Raw genomic sequence first — 24,106 nt, 5'->3', positions numbered from 1 at the left:
ACTCTCTAATTCTGAGTGGAATTCAATATGTTTTAAATTATTAGAAAAATAAAATCAATTTAAAAATGAAAGAGTAACACCTATGATCAAATGGACAACAACAGATTAGGAATCAGTCATGTGATAAAAATGATTTAAAATATATAGAGAAGTTGGGGTACAGCTTAATGGTATTCTTGTCTAGAATTTATGAGGTCCTGAGTTTGATTTCCAACACCAACCTCCCATCCCTCCCTCCTTTTCTCCCTCTTATTCCAGGGTCTTAGTAAAAATTTTTTTTCTTTAGTAAAATTTATTAAAATAGGATCTCTCTTTCTCAAGTAAAAGGCCTTCCCGCTGCCTGCCTTGCAAGCGCAAGGACCCGAGTTCGATCCCTGGTACCAAAAAAAAACAACAGGCCTTGATCTTCATGCCAAAATTGGATTTATATAAATATATGAAAGTGAAAAATCTGATTTTTTTTTTTTTTGGTACTGGGGATCGAACTCAGGACCTTGCACTTGCAAGGCAGGCGGAGGAACCACTGAGCTAAATCCCCAGCAAAATCTGATTTTCTTATACCAAAGGAGGAAGAAAGGTCTTCCCTTGAAGTCTTTTTTTGGGGGGCCTGGGGGGGAGCTGTGTTCTACATAGCTAAATAGGGGAATCAAGCTAAATAGAAAAAGATAAAATGGTTGAAATTGTTAGTTGTTTTATTCAAACATGAATAAAACCATCTTACTTCTTGTAACCATGAATCATTGTGGTTAACTTTTTAGATCTGTAGTGGAAACCAGAACTGCTAACTACAGGGAACAGGGTATTAATTTTGGGAATCCATTTGTTTATGCTTGTTAAAGTCTTAGAGATAATATTTTGGGTATTCAAATCTACCAAACAGAATGATGGATTTTTTTTTCAGTGCTAGAAATTGAACCCAGGAACTCATGCATGCTAAGGCAAGTTCTCTACTACTGAGATATAAGCCTATAAAAGACTTTTAGATGATAAATTTTTATCTCTTACTAAGATATGAATAATTTTTCTCTGCCTTATTATTATTATTATTATTTTGGTACTGGGAATCGAACTTGGGTCCTTGCGCTTGCGCAGCAGGCGGCGAAACCACTGAGCTAAATCCCTGGCCCTCTGCCTTATTTTTTAATTGGCTTCCAGTATTAACTCATAACACAAATAAAATTATTTTTAGGATTACACAAACTGCTCTTATTTATGTGAATGCTTAATGAATAAAGAAAAATAATTTTTGAAATCAGTTTGTGTTACACACTCTAATTAGTACTCTTTCTGAGATCACTGAAAGACAATGGGCACAGCAGATTCTGAGGAGAAAATTCTTTCTCCCTACATATTATGGCTTTCTGAACCTATCATTATTTTAAAAGCTCTTTAATGCTGGCTTTTTGGATGTAATTCCTAGAGTTCTCAATGAAGGAACATGGGCATATTCTCTATAAAGGACCTAAAATGCAAATTATTTCTACTACAAAGGACAATAAAAACCTTCAAACACCAAAATACTTGTCTAAAAGTAAAAGTATAGGGCCAGGGATTTAGCTCAGTGGTTCCGCCACTTGCCTTGCAAGTGCAAGGTCCCGAGTTCGATCCCCGTATCAAAAAGAAAAAGACCGTCTTAAAAGTAAAAGTATAAATTCTCATCTCTATCATGTGAAACAAATATAAAATAAGTGGAATCATGCTATGTTTTGCTCATTTGCTACTGAAATTTCAAATCAGAGTTTTGTTTAACCAACTTACATAAGGAAATAATACTCATGATACCTAGGACTATCTTGGCTTACCTTGAGTTTTAGCAAGATTAGATGGGGCACTCTTTTTCCTTTGCTGTCCATTGCCATTACCTCTTTTCTTCAAAATTGCTTGTGGTACTGGATCACTATATCTTTTCCCACTGACCTTCTTTAGTACACTAAGACAAATGATTTGCATTCAATATTAGATTCCAAAACATGAACTTTTAAAAGATATTTTTTCTCAATAAATAAAAAAATATTTTCTGAAAATAGAGAAACCATATGTTCTGTTTTAAGAGTATAGGCCAAATATGATAAAGCAATGAATAATTATGTGCCATAAGTGTAAAGGGAGATATTCTTCTAATACTCTGCATTAATCATCATTTTGCACAGACTTTTTAATAAATAAGAAAATCAATTTTAAAATCACTGTGTAAATACATTAGATTTCTTCATAAAGTTATTTCAGTAATATTTAGTTAGAAGTTAGCATATATAGCAAGTCCTCAACTTATGAACATTTGAGTTGCAAACTTTCACAGGTGCACTGTATAAGATTCACAGGTGTACTGTATAAGACTCACTTTGATGGCTTAAGAATTAATCTGACTTATGAACATTCTCCTGGAAACAGAACTCAGGAACTTACTGTAGTTACTGTAATTTTCAGAGAAAGTTAGCATATAGATAAAACAATGAATGAAGACCTACCTATTATTTACATTAGTGTCTTGTTCATGAATACTTTTTTTATTGGAAGCCCCATTAGAAACTCTTGAAATAGGCCGAGACTTTACTGCTATAAATTAAGAAAAAGTCAGTCACGACATAGAATACATTAAATATGTAACAATTCAGTGTAAATTTATTGGTTAGACACTATAAAGAAAATTAAGTGTTAAAGTGGGTAGGACTGTTTTCCCTCAGTTTGCAGAAATACATATAAATAAATGTCTCCAAGGATCATTCTTTCCAGGAACTTTAAGTGTCAATAACTATTAAAATTAGATTGTAAAGCCAGGGGAATAGCTCAGTAGTAGAGCACTTGCCTAGCATGTGTAAGGCACTAGTTCAGCTCTCAGCAGCAAAAATTAGAGTGCTAAAACCCACCTACAGAGGAAGTTTTGACACCATCTATACTGTTTTTCACCATCTGTCCTGGAGAATCACAAAAGGATAGCTTCTGACCAGAAGACTTCTCTTCTCTTACTGATCCATTTTGTTTTGGTTCATTGAGACATCCAGTGGAAGTCAGTAATTCCATACTTGAATTTGTAGATCTGCTGGAGGGTCCTGCGATGCTAAGCCATGGAGAATCTTTCCCTGTCACTTTTTTCAAAGGCTTTGTTTTGGCTTGCACATTTAAGTTCCCAGTAAGTACCTTAGGTCTGGCACCTGTAACTTGCCCTTCCTGATTTCTTAATTTTTTCCCATTTAATGAATTTTTCTGTCCAACTGATGCTGCTGTTCTTTCTGCAACTTTAGGTGACAAGTTTTCCAATTTTGCATTATCATTATTTTCTGTTTTGGGCTTTATTATAGTTTTGGGTTTTCCAGAAATATCTTTTTCCCCCGTTTTCAATCCTTTTGTAATCTTAGATGCTATTTTTGTACCATCCTTTTCCTTTAAATCATCATGCTTTAAAGTTTTATTTATACTATTTCTATTAGCATTTGATGAATGTCCAGATGCTCCTAATCCATCAGATTTCATCTTTTGATTAGTAGAGAGATAATGCCAGTACTCTTTCTTGTTATTTTCTCTCCAAGATTTGTTTTTTATAACACCAGAGTCAGAAACGTGCCTCCTTTGCTGCAAAGAAGAAAAAAAAATTTTTTTAACCTGCCTGAAGTTTTTAACATATAATACTTAACTGACACATGTTTTCAGAAGAAAAAAAGCTAAATTCATATTATGATTTAAGTAATTCAAAATTCGAATTGTCTTTGATCATTTTGATCAAAACTTTGCATCTTGGATCATATATCATAAGACTAAGATATGGCATTACTTATTTAAAAGGGATTTATTTATCATTATTTAAAAGGCATACTATTTTCTTTTTTCTTTATGGTACCAGGGATAGAACTTGGGACCTTTTGCTTGCAAAGCAGGTGCTGGAACCACTGAGCTAAATCCCTGGTCCCATACTATTTTAATTTATGAAGTTATGGTAGAGATGAAACCCTAAAGGTTCAAGATGTCTTGAATACATAACAATAGCTAAGAATTTCTGAGGGCCCATTTCCAGGTTCCATGCTAAACTGTTTTTATATATCATTTCACTTAATTCTAAGAATAATCCTATGAAATCACTCCTGTAGTTATTACTTTTTTTAAGCAAGAAATTGAGGATTAAAGAACATGTGTAATTTACCCAAGTCACATGCTATTAAGGGACAGAATTAGCACTTGAGTTCAGGATTTACTGCCTCAAGGAGGTAGTCATCTAAATGGTACAATCTGAAGGACACTATAAAGATTTTCACCCAAAATTCTCTCTTCAACCTATCTCAAATATCAGAAATTTTATCTTTATAGATTTAATCCTCTGTAGTAAAACAATTTACTTCGTGGAATCCTCATTTAAATAAATAAATAAAAAAGCTCCTAGGAAACACAACGCATTACATCTGAAAAGAATGGTTTTTCAAAGAATTAGATGTTAGTCCAGTATTGGCTACCTGGTGAAAGTGGAGGAACAGGAGTCCTAAAAATAGCTGAAATAGATAAATGGAGAAAATTAGAAGCCTACTGAAGATAAATACAACTACATGGAGAAAATTAGAAGGATACTAAGGACAAATACAACTACTTTATCATCTTTCTTAGACCCAATATTGATGAGAAAGGGAAGAGGTTTTTAAAAATTGTTAGAAATTTTAGAACAAAAATATAAGACTATATTGTCTATGCTTACTGTTTTCCTCTGTGAAGCTACATGAAAATGTAGAGGTATGAAGTATCTTTTCTAACCAAAGCCCTTGGCAGTATGCTCATTATATATCAGGGGGGACTTGAGAAAATGCTGATGATTGTTAAAACTGAGCATATAACTGATATAGTATAATTATTTTTCAACAGGAAAAGCTTCTATAATTACATTAAAATTGTCTAAGTTAAAATAGCTCATGTAAGGGCCAGGGATTTAGCTCAGTGGTGCCACTGCCTGCCTTGCAAGTGCAAGGACCCGAGTTCGATCCCCGGTACCAAAACCGCCCCCCCCCAAACCCTCATGTGGGTGCAGATATCACACAAATAAAATTATTAATAAACAAAGAACAAAATGTTGGCTAAATTTAGGAAAACTGGTGTTAAAGGTATCACTAAATTATTGTCCTGGATTTGGCTCTAATGGATCCAGTATAATTAAGAAGTTATTAACCTCTCTGGGCTTTAGATTACTTGTGTTTATAGAGTAGAGAACTGACCTCCTTAGAATAGTATTCTAGGATTTTAACAGATATTTTATATCCAGAATCAATTTCAGAATACCACTGCCTCCTTAGGGAAACTTATTATCCTGAATTCTTTCCACTGTTGTTAATTGCAAAAGCACTTAGAAAAATCTTCAAGTCAGGAATATAAAGAAGAACAATAAGAATCTTCTACTTTCTTGTGAGACAAGGAAGGAGGAAAGGCCTAGTTGATAATAGGGGAAAGGAAGGAAGATATGCTAATTCTTAAAAAAAAATAGAGATTACAGTGAATTAAGTACATTTTAAAATAATGTTCTAAGGTACCATTTTCTAGAAGAAATAGGGAATTGTATCATATAATACAGAGGGAGCAGAGTGGTGTTCCATAGTTGAATAATAAGAAATTTTGGGTGAACAATCCAAAGTATTTCTTACTGTAGTGTTTCTCAGCACTTTTAAGGCATATTTTTCATTACCAGGGTCTAAGAAGAGCTATTATATGTAGTAATTTTTAAATTTACGTTGATGCTAGATGTTCTTCGGTAGGACATATGATGGAGCTAGTATATTGCAAAACACACTCTAGAAAACAGTCCTAGGGGATTTACTGGCAAATAGCCCCATATCCCATAATTTCTCAAATAAGAAATTTAGAGTTTGACCCCTGCCTTAAGCCACAAAAGCTCAGTTATGGCTTGGGGTGTGTTAATTTCTATCTACAGAATGATAAAAAGAAAACAGAACTCCCTATTCCACTCTGCAAGGGCAGTACATTCTTTGCATTCCAAACTGAAACTCTAATATATATATTTTCATATTATCATTGTAATGTACATAGTAGGTTAGTATAATTTTCTACTTCAAATATATTATTGATTACATGAGCAGCTACCAGTTAGCTTGGAACTTTATCCATTATTAATAACATTTTTGGAGAAGAAAAATGTATTTTAGGTTATAACAAATACATCAAGTGATGAGTATGTGTAGTGTTAAAAAAACAGCACAATTTACTATATTAAATTTTAAAACATAGTATATAATGTAACTATATGCACTTTGTTGTATGCCATATTTCTAATATCTTCGTATGTTGCAAAACTGAGACTGTATACTCACTTAATAACTGTCTTTTTCTGGATCTGATCTCACCCTCTAGTCTCTGGCAGTCACTATTCTACTTTGTTTTTAAGAGTTTGACTATTTTAGATACTTTATATAGTACACCAAACAACTTTTACAGTAAAACATAACTCTATTCTTGGTACTAATTGCTTTTTTCACACCAATATTATGTGAATTAATTAGAAAAATAAATATTGAATTAGGTCTAGAATTTTAAAGATTTCCTAACCTACTGGAATAGCTCCACTACATTACTTGCCAAAAAGGTTTTCAAGGAAATGAAAAAAGTAGATACTTTTCACGCCAGCTAGATATAAAGAATTCATTATCAACCAGGCATGGTGATACATGCCTGTAATACCAGCTACTTGTGATGCTGAGGCAGGAGATCATAAGTTCAAGGCCAACCTAGGCAACTTAGTGAGATCCTGACACAAAATGAAAAAATAAAAAGAACTGGGAATACAGCTCAGCAATCCTTGGATTTAATCCCCAGTAGCTAAAAAAAAAATAAATAAATAAATAAATATTCACTTTAAAAAGATTTAAAGTTATTTTCATCAATAGTTAGCTTTAATTAATAAATGAACAGATTTTAAAATATTTTGAAATAGAAAACAATAACATTTGGTATATTTTCTTATTTGGAGATATTAAAATTTAGAAAAATTTACCTGAGAGCTACTGAATATAGGCTTTTTGCCAAGTCTTCGGTCATCACCTTTGTCAAATGCAGCTGTAGAAAGAAATAGCAATTTATTCTTACAGGAAGCATTTATTACCACAGAACTAAGGAAAAAATAGAAAGCTAGCAGCAAAAGGTTATACAGTATTTTGATGGAAATTTAAAAAAAATCCATCTAGTATATAACACAATTCCCTGTTTTATAGAATTTTTTAAACAGAATCTTATTTTCAATCTTATTCTCTAGTCCCTGTGATCTTGTTTTAAAAATTACTAAATAAGAAATGTACAATCTGCCGAGGATTTAGCTCAGTGGTGCTGCTGCCTGCCTCGCAAGCACAAGGTCCCAAGTTTGATCCCTGGCACTAAAAAAAAAAAAAAAAAAAAAATAGAAATGCACAATCTGAGAGAAAATTAATATATTTACCAAAAAAACTCAGAATGTTCTCAAACTGCATTTTTAAACTGATTTCATTTAGTTTTCCAAATTTTAAAAAATTAGAAATTATGGCAAATGTGATATTTTATTAACAATTAAATATGAGAAAATATTTCTACTAAGAACTATAAAGATATTCCACTGATACTAACTAAAAATATTTTCTGGTTTTGCAGGTCTATCATGCAGAAAGAGGAAAGAAAAGAGGAAAAATAGGGCTCTGTTGAAAATAAAACAATACACAATCCCCAAACTCATCATTCTTTTTAGAATTAAATAAAAATTCATTTTATGTTAGGTCTATATGACAATTATTAGAGAACTCATAAAATATAATTTGGCTAATGCATTTCTTTCTTTTGTAAGTTATGGTGCTTTAAGATATATTTTTCCAAAATTTGACTTTTTAAAAAACAGCTAATAAAATATATTAAATTATCTGTAATGCTATCATGCATCTTCCACAACCTATAGTCTATAGAGATGTAGGACAAAGCAAGATCCTGAAAATGGCATTGTAAAGACTGATTTGCAATAAGCAAATGACTACACAATAATATATATTAAGACATTAATAAAAATTTCTTCCCAAGGTCAGTAACTCAGGTAGAACATCAAAAATGTTACAACTAAGGCAACCCAGACCTGGGTTTTGTAATGCAATAATTAGCGTAAGTCAGAATTCATTATAATTCAACATATTTAAGATTTTAAAATATCACACTGATGCAATATAATAAAGTGAAAAGGTTTTTGTGATAATTAGCTAGATTATCAATGACATTTTGTTTAGATATTTGTATATATGTGTATTTACATGTAGTTTTACTTAGCACTTTGAAGAATTAAAGAAGATTAAAGTTCAACTTAAATATGAAATCTAAAATACAGAAAAGCAAAGTTTGCTACCAATCAGAAGAGAGCTGAAGGACACCTACTCAGGAATGCTGTTCTTATTTTATTTCTTCACATTGTACAGATTTTTTAGTAAACTATCATCTAAAAATCAACACAGAAATAGTCTCAAGCAAAATATTTCAATTTTTAAAGATCTCATGATTTTTGTTATTTAAAAAATGGAATTTCTTTGAGAAGTGCTCTTCAAATCACATCTAGCTGCACTATTATGTTATACTTATAATGCAAGATAGAGCAGGTTACATTTTGATTATTCCACTAAACAACACACTTATGTATTATCAAGAATACATTTTTATCACATATAGCTTCCATGTTTTATAGGACAAAAATATTTCCTTCATAAAACAGTCTCTTAGCTTTAAATGGTTGTAAAAGTACACTTGCTGAATATGTCAGTATTTTTTCTAAAGCACCTGCTTTAACCCAAAAATAGTCATGAAGCCATTTTTAGTTCCACATTTTCAAATTTTATTTTGATATTTTAAAACACACATTTTGAGCAATATACATCTTTTGTTTAATGCTAATGTTTCAAATGGTACCTATTAATGTCAGAGACCACTCTGCAGCTCCTGAGGGACACTCTGCAATAGCACAGACCACATCACTGAAGCAATCAATTGTGAAATAAAGCCATCTAATCTAGGCAAAACCATAAGAAAGGTTATCTTACGAAAGATGGAAAAGCTTTATGGCAAAATATATTTTAAAAGGTGGAAAAGTATAGTTTGTAATCTATTCTGTGTGGGTTTTTTTTATACTTTCACCTCTTCACAAGAATGCTTTTAAACAAATTTTGCTAGAATATTATTGCTACTATACAAGAGGATTAAAAATCAATATGCATATATAAAGGAAGTGAGTTTCATTTTCTAAGAAAGGGAAAAAACATGGTTAAAACTGCCTAACCTACTGTCACTAGTTTTGATTAGCACTCTATTATTGAACAGAAGCACACAAATGTTAATCTGCTTATCAGAACATCCTCAAATATCTGTTGTCACAAAGATCACAAAATGAGAATTTTTAAAAAAATACCTGCTTGAATATTCTGTTGATCATCTGTGCTCATCAGCTTCCAGCTTTCTGTGTGCCGAACAGCATAGAAAGACTGAACCAGGAAGATCCACAGCTTATCACGCAGAGCTTGGATCTTGCACGTAAAACCCTGTGTTCAAGCAACAAATCAGCAGCTGGTGAGAGCCACATTGTCATAGCAACCAGTCATTATTCCTTTCTGAATCTACTTACTCCTAAACTAGATCAATGATGTCATCACTTGGATTTTTAAGATCACAGGGTACAAGTTATTTATAAAGGCTTATTAATTAGAATTTTATAGCGAATGTGAAGCTAAATCTTACCCTTTCAGCCAAACATTATTTTAAAGCACCAATAACCTTTATATGAATATCTTCCATAGCCTTTTAAAATTATCTATGACATTACAAGGTCAAATACTCTATGCAATAGTAATAAGTATGTTAAAATTTTTATTCTTACACAATAAAAATGGTAATTTATAATTAGTATATTATTATAGATCAGTTGCACTTAAAAACAATACAGTGCTGGGGCCAGGGATTTAGCTCAGTGGTTTCACTGCCTGCTGCGCAAGCGCAAGGACCTGAGTTCGATCCCCGGCACCAAAAAAAAAAAAAACTCAATACAGTGCTTAAGTTGCTTTTTCCTTGTCAATCTAATTTTAAAATATGATGTTTGAAGAGAAAAAGGAATTAAGAATATATTATAAAAATAAAAGGCACTAATGATTAAAATTCTTAAATATATTTTATATCTGAAAATTTAATGTAGTGACCAGAGAGAAATACTGGAGTTACACTGTGCCAAATAATATTGCTAACTACCAAAAGCTATGTTTAGAATTAATGAGCTAAACTGCTAAATTTTAAACTTTTATAAAAAGTCCATTTGAAGGTAAATGGTATTAAAAATTTTTTTATTATGAAAAATTCCAAACACACAAAAGACGATAATCACCCCTAGGTGTCTACTGCCTAATTTCAGAGATATAACATTATTTTAATGAATTATATTACATACAGTACCATTTCCTTTATACTTTCAGAGTTCAGTAATGTGTCCAGAGCCATAAGAAGAGAGCAACTATTTTCAGTGGTAATATTTTCTTCAATTGCTTTTAAAATTTTGTCCAACAGATCAGCTGTGCTGCTCATTGCTTGTGACTATGAAACATAGAAACTGCTTTTTAATAAGAATTCACTAAAATGCATAACAAGTGTGAAAGTCTGGCTAACAGCAAAATAGTCATCATTTACTATATGAAGTCAAACAGAAATCATATATATGCACCTTGAGACCATTAATGCTAAGCAAAATAAACCAGACACAGAAGGTTAAATATTGCATGGTTTCTCTTACATGAGAAATACAAAATGTAAGTAATTTAAAGAGTAAAATAAAAGATAGATAATAGGAAACAGGGAGGTAGTCCTCCTGGAGATGGAAAGGGGATCTAGAGAGGGAGGGAGTAGGGAAGAATTAGAAGGAAAGGGGAAGGACTGAGATGCAATATGTACATTTGCCAACTTGCCATGACGAATGTATTCATTATATATCGTGAGTATGTACTAATAAAAAAAGAAATCACATCTGCGATTCTCCTTTCCTTTGCTAAAAAATCTGCATATACACATATATACATACACACAAATATGCTGTTTTTAGAGCTAACATATCTCTCATAATAAAATCTAGAAATAATCAGCTTTAGAGACAGTAGTTCCTGGTAAGACAGGGAACCTCCCATGGACCATAATTGTAATAATGAGCAAAACATTATCTTTACAGCTTTGGTTTGTAAAATGTGATAATGTTGATTGAGAGCTAGTGTTGGCCAGAATTACAATGTGCCTTGCCAGGACACTCAAGCCAGTCCCTCCTGGGTTCCTTATCTCGTGAGCCAAAAATCCTGTCCATCTCTGCTCCAAATCTGATGCAAATATGCCATCTGCTATGGAATTTATTTAAATCATACTAATTTAATCAAAGGCAGCCTGTATTTATCTTATGTGATTAAAATCAGAACACAAAGATAGAACTAAATATAGGATATGATTTTAGACACAGTACCTGTAAGAGAAGAGTGAAATTTTCACTCCAAATGATCTTGGAGAAGTGTTCTACAATAAATGCAATACACTCTTCTTGGAGTTGAGATGCCATAGTCAGTGCTGCTTCTGTCCACTTTACTCTAGGTAAACTGATGATTAGCCTATCACTTTCCATCAGAAGAAAAGCAGCATTCTTATCATTCTTGGAATTAAGAAAAATTAGAAAAGTTAGGTGGTATTACTGCTCATAAAATAACTTTCTAAGCAATTAAATATGTTTGCTTTCTTGTGATATTTCTTACAAAAAACAAAAGTCCAAGTAGCTAATATCTTTGTCATCATTTTTACCTATAAAATTTATTCATTCATTCAGAATTTTCCAGAGGAGGAAACTTTGAGCTGGGAATGAACCACCTTTAAAAGGTAGCAAAAATAAACCTAAGAACAAAGTTGTAAGGGAAATTATAAATTCACTTCACTACTGAAGTAATTTGTGTACCTACTGATGCCATGGCTGCATGGCTACGTTATATGGGCTTAATTCGTAAAATGTATGTTTATTATTGCAAATTTAGAAAGGGTAAGAATCACATATAACCCTCAGTGACTTTCTTCCTCTTCTCTAATTCTATTCTTCTCTAATTCTATTTTCAAATTCTATTCTAATTCTATTTTTTGTATTTATTCATTTAATAATGATTCACTTTTATACCACAGGAAAAAATGTTCACAAATATTGATTTCTATTGAAAATGGAATGACAACTCATGAATACTATGTGCTCAAAGGTAAAGGAAAAAAATGGCAAATTATAAATTATCTTATTCATGATTTCTAGTTATAAAAACAATGTTGAATAAATAACAAATTAATGAATAGTTACCCAAGAGACTGTAATAAATTAAGAGGAAAACATAACCACAAAATCTTTGTAGCGCCATTAATCAAGAAGCAGAATCTATTTCCTCATGTCTTTTGTTTTTGCTTTTTTGGTACCGGGGATCAAACTCAGGACCTTGCACTTTCGAGGCAGGCGCAGGAACCACTGAGCTAAATCTCCAGCCCGTTATGTCTTGACTATGTTCATCTTTTCATTTGCTTTAACTAATAGTGATGCTGTACAAGTTCAAAAGCCTCAAGAAGCCTTCCAGCTTCTGTATTTACCCTCTCAGAATTCTGGGACCACTAGGTGATGAAGAACCCTGGTTAGAAAGACCATGTAAAGTGAAAGGCTCAGCCTCCAGCTGAATGTAGCTATGGGAGTGAACTCAGGCAAGACCAGCAAAAGAATCACCCTGTCTACCCAAACAATAGTGAGAAGTAATAAATTGTAGCCATTTAGTCGTGAAGTGGGCTTACTTCAGCAATAAATAACTAATGAATCTGGAAATGTAACAGGCGGAAATATTTAACATGGACTATATGATGCAGACTGCATATCCTCTGTATTGTTCAAATTTCAACAAAAGCATTGTTTCCATTCTCTACATCTGCATTAAATTGCTTTTATATATGCTATCAGAGAACCTGTCTCTTATCTTTAATTCATTTGTAATTATTCAAACATGAGCATAACTGATTAATGTCTGTTTCCTTCACTATGGTATATGTTCAGTGAGAGTGAAATCATGTCTGTTTTTGCTCAGTATTTTATCCCCAGGGCCTAGTACAGAACTGGGTCATAGCAGGCATACAAATATTCACTGATATCTTAACATGATCAGAGACTGAGAGTCTGTAAGTGAATTTCTATGATAATCTAACTTTAATCCTTGAATACTGAAACTTAAAATTTTTCTCATTTAGTAAGAATTTGTTTAAAATGTGTTATGTACTTCCACAGCTGTACTTGGAGAGGTTTAAAAACCCTACTTTGCCATAATTCAAGTATTTTTTTAGTACCATTGTTCTTTCCTCCTGTGGTGACCTCCTGAGTAATTGTGCAATTACTAAGAGTTTTAGGTAATAAACCAATTTTTCCTACTGTAGGCACTGCTCTGGGCAGTGGAGCCAAATATGGGGTATGCAAAAAAATTTGTCAGGTATCTACAAAGTGCTTACTATATACATAATGTTATGGGCCATTACTTTTTAAAAAATACCATCATTTTTTAAAAAGTACAAATATATAATTTTCTCTCTTCTCTCTCCCCCGCCCATCCTTTCCACTGCCCTCCCTGTACTGGGGAATTAACCTATGTATATGTGTATGAGGCAAGTGCTCTACTTCAGAGCTAGAACCCCAATCCTAGAATATAATTCATAATTGAGCTTAGAATTTATTAGAAAAATAAAATATGGACTCAGATGATAAATAATCTTTTTCCATATTGATCTGAATATATAACAAACACTAAGTGTTAGAGTACCTTGAGATTCAAAGAAGAAAAATGTAATACTTCTTACCAAATATGAATTTTTTTTTTTTTTTTGGTACTGGGGATCAAACTCGGGTCCTTGTGGTTGTGAGGCAGGTGGTGGAACCACTGAGCTAAATCCCTGGCCCAAATATAAAATTTTAACTCAATAGCTAAGATAATCCCAGGTTTCATAATTGAAAAATATATAAAGGATATTACTAGGGACAGTTTTCCTCTCTTTCATGTCCTCCAAACTACTCATTTTCAAACCAATATTAATTTTTTCTGTATCTTTTCAGGTTTTTAGGCATATATAAATAATAGATATAATTTCCCCTTATTTAAATAAAGTCATTAATACACATAGTACTCTGTAACCTGCCTTTTACACTTAGCATACATCATATTTTTATTATTAGAGGGCCCTTTTGTTTTAATAGCCATATAATAGCTCATGATATAGATATATCACATGTCCTCTTATAGACATTTACATTGTTTCCAATGTTTCACCATGTTATAATGAATTACAATTGTGTATAACATCATTTCACACATATGTGAATATATCTATAAGATACATTCCTACAAGTAGAATTCTTGTATCAATACCATTTGTTTTAACTTGGATTCTACCTAAAGACAGAGGATGAGAAACAGACTTGTACCCAGGTAAGTTTATTTTGGGAAGTGATCCCAAGAGAATCTGAGGCAATAGTAAGGTGGAATAGGAAGAGAAGAAAAGCCAAACCAAAGGTGTAATTTTTTGGCTCCTTGCTACTCAAAGTATGATCCATAGCATCAGCATCAGCCAGAGCTTGTTTGAACTGTAGACTTTCTGGGTCCTCCCTTGACTTAAGAATTATAATCCATATTTAAACAAGATCCCTGAGCATTTTATATAAAGTTTAAGAAGCAGTGATAGAGCATTCACTATTATAGGCAACTGAAGCTTAATCTTGTTCAATACCCTCTGCAGAGCCACTGCAGATGCATTTTGAGTTAATCACTAAGAGACAGAAAGGACAAACATTTAATCACTGGGCTCCATCTCCCATGATCCTGGCTTGCTCCTTGGGATGTAAACTTGCTTTCATTGCCAGGATTACACAGGTTCAGACTTGCTGGGCTGAGAGTGTATCTTAGTGGCAGACTGTTCATCTAGTATGGACCAGGCCCTAGATTCAATACCAGCACCGCAAAAAGTAAAGTATAGAATTGAGGTACAGGTATCTGACATAACGCAGCAGGAAAGCCTCAGGATAGAAAGTGAGAAAGAAGTGCAATGTGGCTAAGAAATCTTGCTTCTTTCAGGGCAGTGACAAAACTCAGAATAATCTATCAACCTGGGGCCACTAACAACAGAGATGGTAGTTTGGGTTAGGAGTCAGCACAGTCTCTTTCCCTGGCTCAGTACAGAATAAGATAATAAAAGACCCCAGTGCTCAACTCCTCCCTGGGGAGAGAAAGAACTGCAATGTGCATGGAAAGTCCCAACTTGTCTGGAGGCTGTCCAAAGGATAGACTTCTGTCTTGCCTGTTTTGAAGTGCTGATCTGACCTAATCACCTAAGGTCCAGTTAAGAACAAAAATGGTAGATATATTGGTGAAATTAGTCACCATAGCCCCTCTCCCTGGCTCAGTAGAGACCATACACGTGAAAAACAAAACAAAACAAAGCAAACACCAAGGAAATCCTGCCTTCTTACGGAGAAAAGGAGATGGAGGGATTGTTCAATGATTCAACATTTCTGGGGACTACTAAAAGAACTAGCTTCACAAAATCCAACAATATGCTGCATACAAGAAACACACTTAATTCAAAAGGAAACACATAGACTGAAAGTTAAAGGGTGGAAAACAATACTCCATGCAACAGGAACCCCAAAAAAAGCAGGAGTAGCTATCCTCTTGGCAGATCAAGTAGACTTCAAACCAACACTGATTAAGAGAGATGAAGAAGGACACTACATCCTTGTAAAGGGAAGAATCCAAGAGGAAGAGATGACAATCATAAATATCTATGCACCAAACACTAGTGTGCCCAACTATATAATACAAATACTAATGGACATGAAAAGTCATATATGCACTAATACACTTGTAGTGGAGGACCTCAACACCCCACTGTCACAAATAGATAGATCAACTAGACTAAAAATAAGTAATGAAATACTAGAACTCAATTGAACTCTTGAACAAATGAACTTAACAGATGTTTACAGAGTCTTCCACTCCACAAAATCAGAATACACATTCTTCTCAGCTGCACATGGGTCATTCTCCAAAATAGACCACATGCTCACACATAGAACATGTTTAAGTAAGTGCAAAGGAATTGAAGTTATCCCCTGTATATTATCAGACCATAGTGTGATGAAACTGGAGATCCACAGCAAAAATAACTCGAAAAATTTCATAAACATGAGGAAATTGAACAACACACTTAGCCATAAAAAATGAGAAATTAGAGACATTTATAGCTAAGTGGATGCACATTGAGGCAATACTCTTAAGTGAAATAAATAGGACACATGTGTAAATACCGAATAGTTTCTCTGGTGTGAGAAACTGAAAGTGTAAATAAGGACTAAATGTATAAGAGGTAATGTGAAATAGGAAGAAAAAGGGCAAAGGGGAAGGAAGTGGGAGGGCTAGGGGAAAGGATAGAAGGGAATGGGATTAATATGAGAAAATGGAAAAATAGGAACAAAATCTTTGTAAATAGGGAGGACTGGAGGGGTTGAAAGGAGGGCTGGGCAAGGGTGAAAAATAAGAACCAAGAGAGACTATGTAAAGGTGCAAATTTCCAATGATGAATGTCATTATATTGTATACCTAAAATGTACCAATGATTAGAATGAATAATCGATAATGCAAAATAGGAAGAAAAGGTCCAAAGGGTTAGGGGTAGTGGGAGGGGCAGGAGAAACGAAAGAAAGGAAAGGAAAAAATGATGAGAAATGGAAAAAATGGAAACAAAGTCTTTGTAAATAGGGAAGGGTGGAGGGGGTGAAGGGAGGGCTAGGAATGGGGGAAAAATAAGAACCAAGATGCATTATGTAAAGGTACAATTCCCAATGAGAAATGTAATTGTGTTGTATACCTAAAATGTACCAATAAAAGAATTTAACAACAACAAAAAAAGAACTAGCTTCAGTCTCACTTGATTCAGAATACTAAATGAGATTTAGCATACACTTCATGCCTGGGAATTGTAGGAACAAAGAAAGTGGGTTGGATTAGTAAGGAAGATCTGAGAAGATTCCAGAATAAGACTTGAAAGTCAAAATCACTCCTTGATCCTTGGGCTGCAGAATGGATATTATTAAGCAGTAATAAAAACAACATTAACTTCTTAGGTAACTGGGTACATAGTCAATGAGCAGTACCATTTTGAAAAGAATTTTTTTTCCCTGAGCATGAGTTCTCTACAGAGGACTTAAAATATTCAGTAAATCATGTTGTAAACAGATGTGTTGTAATCCAGGCTTTGTTGGTCCATTTATAAAGCACAGAGAGAATAGATTTTTAGTACAATTCTTAAGGGCCTTAGGATTTTCAGAGTGGTAAATGAGTACCAGCTTTAAATTAATCAACTACATTAGTCCCTAACAAGAGAATCAGCATACACTTGAAGCTTTTGAAGTCAGGCATTGCATTCTCTTTAGCTATGAAAGTCCTTGATGACATCTTCTTCCTGTACAAAGCTGTTTACATTAAAAAATGTTTGGTGCATGCCTTTAATTCTAACTACACAGGAGGCCAAGGCCGGAGAATCACAAGTTCAAAGTCAGCCTAGGCAACTTAGCAAAACTCTATTTCAAAATAAAAAAGCCTGGAAATATAGCTCAGTGTAAAGCACTGAGTCCAATCCCCAATACTGGAAAAAAAGCCAACCAGAATAAAACAAAAACTCCCACAAAAATAAACAAAAACTTGTTTAAGCCACCATCACCAATTATTTACCTAGTCTTCTGCATAACACGCTGCAGTTTCTACATCAACATGTTTTGCTTCACCTTGCATTTTTATGTTATTGAGATGATTTCTTTTCCTAAACTTTGCAAACCAATCTCTGCTAGCTTCAAGTTTTTCTTGTGGACCTTATTTTCCTCTTCTCAGCCTTCACAAAATTGAAGAGAGTCAGGGCCTTAATCCTGATTAGACGTTGGGCTGAAGAGTATGTTGTGGCTAGTTTGATCTTCCATTTTCAGCAATAAAGTTTTGCTTATCTTTTCTGTGTTCACTAGGGTAGCAGTTTTAAAGTTCTTCAAGAAATTTTCCTGTGCATTCACAACATGTCTGTTTGATACAAGAGACCTAGTTTTCAGCCTATCTTGGTTTTCAACATGCCTTCTTCACTAAACTTAATCATTTACAGTTTTTGATCTAAAGTGAGATACATACGACTATTCCTTTTACTTGAACACTTAGAGGCCACTGTAGGGTTATTAACTGGCTTAATTCCAATATATTTTTTCACAGAGACTAGGGAGGACTGAGAGGAAGAAATGGTGGGACAATGGGGCAGTGGAGCAGAAGACATACAACATTTACTAAGTTTGCCATCATCTATGAGTACAGTTTGTGGTACCCCCAAACAATTACAAAAGTAACATCAAAGATCATTTATCAGAGAATATCAGATATAACAAGGAAAAATTTTGAAATATTGTTGAGAGTTAACAAGCTATGACATAATAGTGAGCACATAATATTGGAAAAATAGCACTGAAAGACTTGCTTGACACTGGGGAACCATAACCCTTCAATTAAAAAAAAACAAACCAAATCTGCAAACCATAATAAAGTGACATACAATAAAATAAGGTATGGTTGTATGACTCACCTGACAGAATTCAAAATAATCATCCTAATGATGATGGCCACGGTCAGTACGATAATATATAACAAAGTGACAATTTCAACAAAGAGAAAACATTTTATTTTTTTGAGACAAGGTCTCACTGTGTAGCTCAGGCTGGCTTTTAACTTGTGATCTTCCTGCTTGAGCCCCTCAAGTAGCTGGGATTACAGGCATGCACCACAACACACAGCTGAGACAGGAAACATCAAAAAGTACCAAAGGAAATCAGTGAGCTGAAGAATACAATTTCTATTTTTTTTTTTTTTGGTACCGGGGATCGAATTCGGGACCTTGTGCTTGCGAGGCAGGCGGCGGAACCACTAAGCTAAATCCCTGGCCTGAAGAATACAATTTCTAAATTAAAGGATTCACTAGAGGTGCTCAATAGGCTATTTGCAGGAAAACTGCAAAATACACAAAGTTGTGGAAGTTATACAGAATACTTTCAAACAACCAGAGAAAGAAAAAGTCAAAAGGGAAATTAGAAAATATCTTGAGAAAAACAAAATTACAAATATAAAAATACAAAAATACAATATACCAAAACTTACAGGGTACAGCAAAAGCAGAACTAAGAGGGAAATTTATACTGATAAATGCCCATATTAAAAAGATCTCAAATAAACAGCCTAACCTTCTAGTGGTAGAGACCTGGCTACCATGTACAAGGTTCTATGTTCAATTCCTAGCACCAGAAAAAACAAAATCAGAAATGAAAGAGATGGCATTATAATAGATGCCATGGAAAAATGAATAACCTCAAAAAATGTATAAATTTCTAGAAACATACAACCTATGAATGATGACTCATGAAAAACCAAAATCTGCACAGGCTGATAATGAGTAAAAAGAGATTTGAGTTGGCAATTTAAAGCTCTCCAATCAAAAATAAATAAATAAATAAATAAAAGCATTTACAAAGCTTATCAGGACCTAATTAGGCCTATAGAGCCAAAACAAAATAGTACAGCAGAAAGAAAGGCACAGTTTGAAGGGCTTACTTTTCAATTAAACTCATATACCACTTATAAAAATTAAAATCGTTAATAAGATATTTAGATAAAATCCCTCCCAATCTGGACTTACAATGTCCCCAGACTTACCTTTTCTCATTCCAGATACAGCATAATAATGACACTACTAAGTCTCCATGTCCCTAGGCACATTTTTAGTCTATCAGGAATGCCCTAACCTACTTCTTTATTTTAAAATTATACCATATTCAGATTCATCTCAAATTACTTTTCCCATTATTCTAATCAGCTTGATTAGTCTCTGTGACCCTATGCACAGACCTGAATTATAAATTATACCCATTCATTCATTCATTCATTCATTCATCTATTTGACAATATATCCTGACTGCCCAATGTGTGCTAAGCACTGTTCTAAGGCTGGGGCTTCAATGATAAATAAAATTGATGTAGAACTTAATGCTAATACCTTTCATAGTCTAAGTTATATTTTACTGAGTTGTTTACATGCCTATTCTTCCAACAATTTGTAAATTTCTTAACGTAAAGGCCCATATTCAAGAAAAAAAACCTTTACCCATGTTGAGCACTTAATCATATCTTATTTCACACACAAAAGTATTTGAATTGTAATATTTTGAACAAAATTCTACTAAATACAGGCACTACTACAAGTAGTACATAATGCTTCTACTGCACTGAATTAGAACTGGGACAATGCCTTCATGAACAAGAACTATTCAATGACAAGGAAAGTAATGCAAAATAGTTCATAACAAAACTACAAGGTTCTTTAGTAGCTTAAACACAGATTTAGATTTATTTTCATAGTAGCACTTCACAAGCTGATAGTCTATACTTATTTTCCTAGATCTAGATGTATCTTCTGTGTAATCTCCAACAATGAAGTCACATCAGTCTCACTGTCTCTAACCTGGGTGAGATGGGCATGCTGCAGGAGATGCTAGTGCCTTTCACTATGGAGGTAAATACAAAGTTGGCTCAGGGGTAAGAAGCTGAAGCAAGTTGAGCCAATAAATAAGCACCAACATGAAAGACATAAAAAGCACCTGTTCGAACCACTTCTATCTTCCAAATCTCACACTAAACTGATTTTTGTGGTCACTCTAACTGGAAATTCACACAGATGAAAATTCTAGGAAGTGTAGTTCACCCTAGCCACGCTAACATGTTACAAAGCCAATGCAGTCAACCCCTTGTCAACTTGGCACCCATACATATATCTATAAAACTATATGTAAGTCAAAAATAGAGATAACACTTATGTGTTTGCCTAAGATGATACAACTAACTCCTATGCAACATACTTTTTTCCTAGAAGAAAAGCTAGTTATTTTTTGTCTTTGAGTGATATTCTGTCCTCCTCAAACTGATTCAGTTTTTCCTGATCTTATAATTTAAATATAGAGATTCAAAGTTAATGATTATAATTAATGTCTTATATTGGATAGTAGAGGAATGAGACAGTGGGGAAAAACCAAATATTTAGTTAATATATAGATGAATATGTTCACATAAAAAGGGATTTCCACAGAGCTCATTTCTATAACTGGTATATTTTCATAGCTGGTGTTTATAACTATTTTCTTCCACTACCCACTCCATATTCCCTTTGCTCTCAGCAAGTATTTCTGTTGTATAAATTTATAATTCCTTATTTGGTAGAGTGGCCCAAACTTTCATTATCAGCCTACCTAAATTAGATTTGTTATTATTATTTTTTTTTACTGATTTTCTTTTTTTTTTGTACTAGGGATCGAAGTCGGGACCTTGTGCTTCTGAGGCAGGTGGTGGCACCACTGAGCTAAATCCCTGGCCCTTTTACTGATTTTACTCAGGGACCCTGGGAATAATGCAGTCCAGATGTGTTTTCCCTTCTGCACACTACATAGTAGCAACTCAATATCCCCTTAATATTCAGGCTCGGAGGTCCTGAGTCACACGGAAGACACCGAATCACCTCGCTGCAGACTGGCAGGTCTGCCCACACCCTACCGAGGTCCCCAGTCGTGCAGAAGACACCTAATCACCCCGCTGCAGACAGGCAGGTCTGCCCATGCCCTACCTAGATCCTGAGTTGCACAGAACACGCCAAATCAGCCCGCTGCAGACAGGTAGGTCTGCCCACACCCTACCAAGGTCCCCAGTTGTGCGGAACACACGCCGAATCAGCCCGCTGCAGACAGGCAGCCACCTCATTCCACACTACAAAGACGCAGAGGACACCAGACCACCAGACCAAGGTACTGAGTCCCACTGTTCCCGGCCCAGAGGTAGGGGCTTCTCAGCCGTCGTCCCACTGCTCCTGGTCCAGAGGAAGGGGCTTCCCGGTCACCATCCCTCCCACTGCTCCCAGCCCATAGGAAAGGGCTTTTGGGCCACCTTCTGTCCCATTGCTCCTGGCCAAGAGGAAGGGGCTTCCCGACCACCAACCCTCCAACCGCTCCCGGCCCAGAGGGAGGGGCTTCTGAGCCACCATCCCACTGCTCCTGGTCCAGAGGAAGGGGTTTCCCGGCCACCATCCCTCCGGCTGCTCCCAGCCCACAGGGAAGGGCTTTTGGGTCACCATCCCTACCCCTGCTCCCAGCCCCTGTCGCACCTCACCCAGCTCAGAGGAGGTAATCCGTGCAGGCGCTAACAGCCCCCCACCCCAGTTGAAATGAGAAAACACGTAAATAAGTCTCAAAACCAGACTTCCAGATCACCTACAGCAACCCCAAAGGGAAATGAGATGGAACACTCTGATACTCAAGCACCTGGACCCACTGAAATGGCAACAAAAGTGGATCTGGAAAAAATGAAATCAGGAATAATTTCTCAGATAACAGGAGAAATTGTGCCCCTAGTGCAAGACATGATTAATAAATCTAGAGAGGAGCTCAGGAACATGATGGAATCCCAACATAAGAAACAAATGGAATCCATAAAACAGATGCAAATAGATTTCCAGGACATGAAAAACTCCACTGAAAGTCTACACAGCAGAATGAGCCAATGTGAGGACAGAATTTCAGATATAGAAGATAAGATTGCAATTAGTGACCAGGAAAAGAAAAATTGCTTCAAAATTATAAGGGGACATGAGAAATCAATCCAGCAGCTGCTAGATGATGCAAAGAATAACATAAGGTTGATTGGGCTCAATGAAGAAACAGGAGAGAGTGCAGATGACATAAAAAATCTCTTCACAGAAAGAGTTGGTAGAAAACTTCCCAAGCAGGGGAAAAGAGCTTGACATACAGATAAGTGAGGCATATAGGACTCCAAATAGCCTTGATCAAAAAAAACCTACACATAGGCTTGTAATTGTTAAGATTCCAGAAACACAACAGAAGAACAAAGTTCTCCAAGCAGTCAGAGAAAAGAAACAAATCATATACAAAGGAAAGCCCATCAGAATCACAGCAGACTTCTCAACACAAACCATCAAGGCAAGAAGAGCTTGGAGTGACATATTCCAAGCCCTAAAAGAAAACACCCTCCAACCCAGATTGATGTACCCTGCAAAACTATCTTTCAAAATTGATGGAGAAATAAGACACTTTCATGACAAAGAGCACCTTAGGAACTTCGTGAATACCAAACCAGCACTCCAAAGAATTTTACACAATATCCTAGGAACAGACATTGAGGATCACAACCCCAGGAAGCAAAGCAGAAGGAACCCATCTGGCATGACAAGAAATTAAATGTAAAGGGGGAGAACCCAACAAAAAGAAAAAGTCATGGCAATGACAAGTCAATACATTTCAGTTATAACCATCAATGTTAATGGTCTCAATTCACCAATCAAAAGAAATAGACTGGCAGAATGGGTCAAGAAGCAAAATCCAACAATATGCTGCATACAAGAAACACACTTAATTCAAAAGGAAACTCATAGACTGAAAGTTAAAGGGTGGAAAACAATACTGCATGCGACAGGAACCCCAAAAAAAGCAGGAGTAGCTATCCTCTTGGCAGATCAAGTAGATTTCAAACCAACACTAATTAAGAGAGATGAAGAAGGACACTACATCCTTGTAAAGGGAAGAATCCAAGAGGAAGAGATGACAATCATAAATATCTATGCACCAAACACTAGTGCACCCAACTATATAAAACAAATACTAATGGACATGAAAAGTCATATATGCACTAATACACTTGTAGTGGAGGACCTCAACACCCCACTGTCACAAATAGATAGATCAACTAGACTAAAAATAAGTAATGAAATACTAGAACTCAATTGAACTCTTGAACAAATGAACTGAACAGATGTTTACAGAGTCTTCCACCCCACAAAATCAGAATACACATTCTTCTCACTTGCACATGGGTCATCCTCCAAAATAGAGCACATACTCACACACAGAACATGTTTAAGTAAGTGCAAAGGAATTGAAGTTATCCCCTGTATATTATCAGACCATAGTGCGATGAAATTGGAGATCCAT

The 24,106-nt window shown here is 34.8% G+C and overlaps 1 protein-coding gene across 14 annotated transcripts in view; it reads right to left on the bottom strand.

The window, feature by feature from the left end:
- Positions 1–24,106, bottom strand: part of Btbd8 (BTB domain containing 8) — a 119,072-nt gene that overhangs the window by 4,491 nt on the left and 90,475 nt on the right. For 12 of the 14 annotated variants that reach the window (XM_087213111.1, XM_013070889.3, XM_021255384.2 and 9 more), the window contains 7 exons: positions 11,462–11,644; positions 10,417–10,554; positions 9,386–9,515; positions 6,977–7,038; positions 2,868–3,570; positions 2,469–2,556; positions 1,803–1,930 (listed from right to left, as the gene is read on the bottom strand). In XM_087213111.1, the coding sequence (XP_087069237.1) occupies positions 1,803–1,930; positions 2,469–2,556; positions 2,868–3,570; positions 6,977–7,038; positions 9,386–9,515; positions 10,417–10,554; positions 11,462–11,644 (1,432 nt within the window). The remainder of the gene's footprint in view (positions 1–1,802; positions 1,931–2,468; positions 2,557–2,867; positions 3,571–6,976; positions 7,039–9,385; positions 9,516–10,416; positions 10,555–11,461; positions 11,645–24,106) is intronic. The other 2 variants (XM_021255383.2, XM_087213108.1) reach the window with 1 other exon arrangement.

This window comes from Heterocephalus glaber, unplaced genomic scaffold (assembly GCF_053883595.1).
Source record: "Heterocephalus glaber isolate CG9 unplaced genomic scaffold, H.glaber_assembly_v1.0 deba00001442, whole genome shotgun sequence".
NCBI classification, from domain to species: domain Eukaryota; kingdom Metazoa; phylum Chordata; class Mammalia; order Rodentia; family Bathyergidae; genus Heterocephalus; species Heterocephalus glaber.
This window is presented reverse-complemented; position numbering and strand designations above follow the sequence as displayed.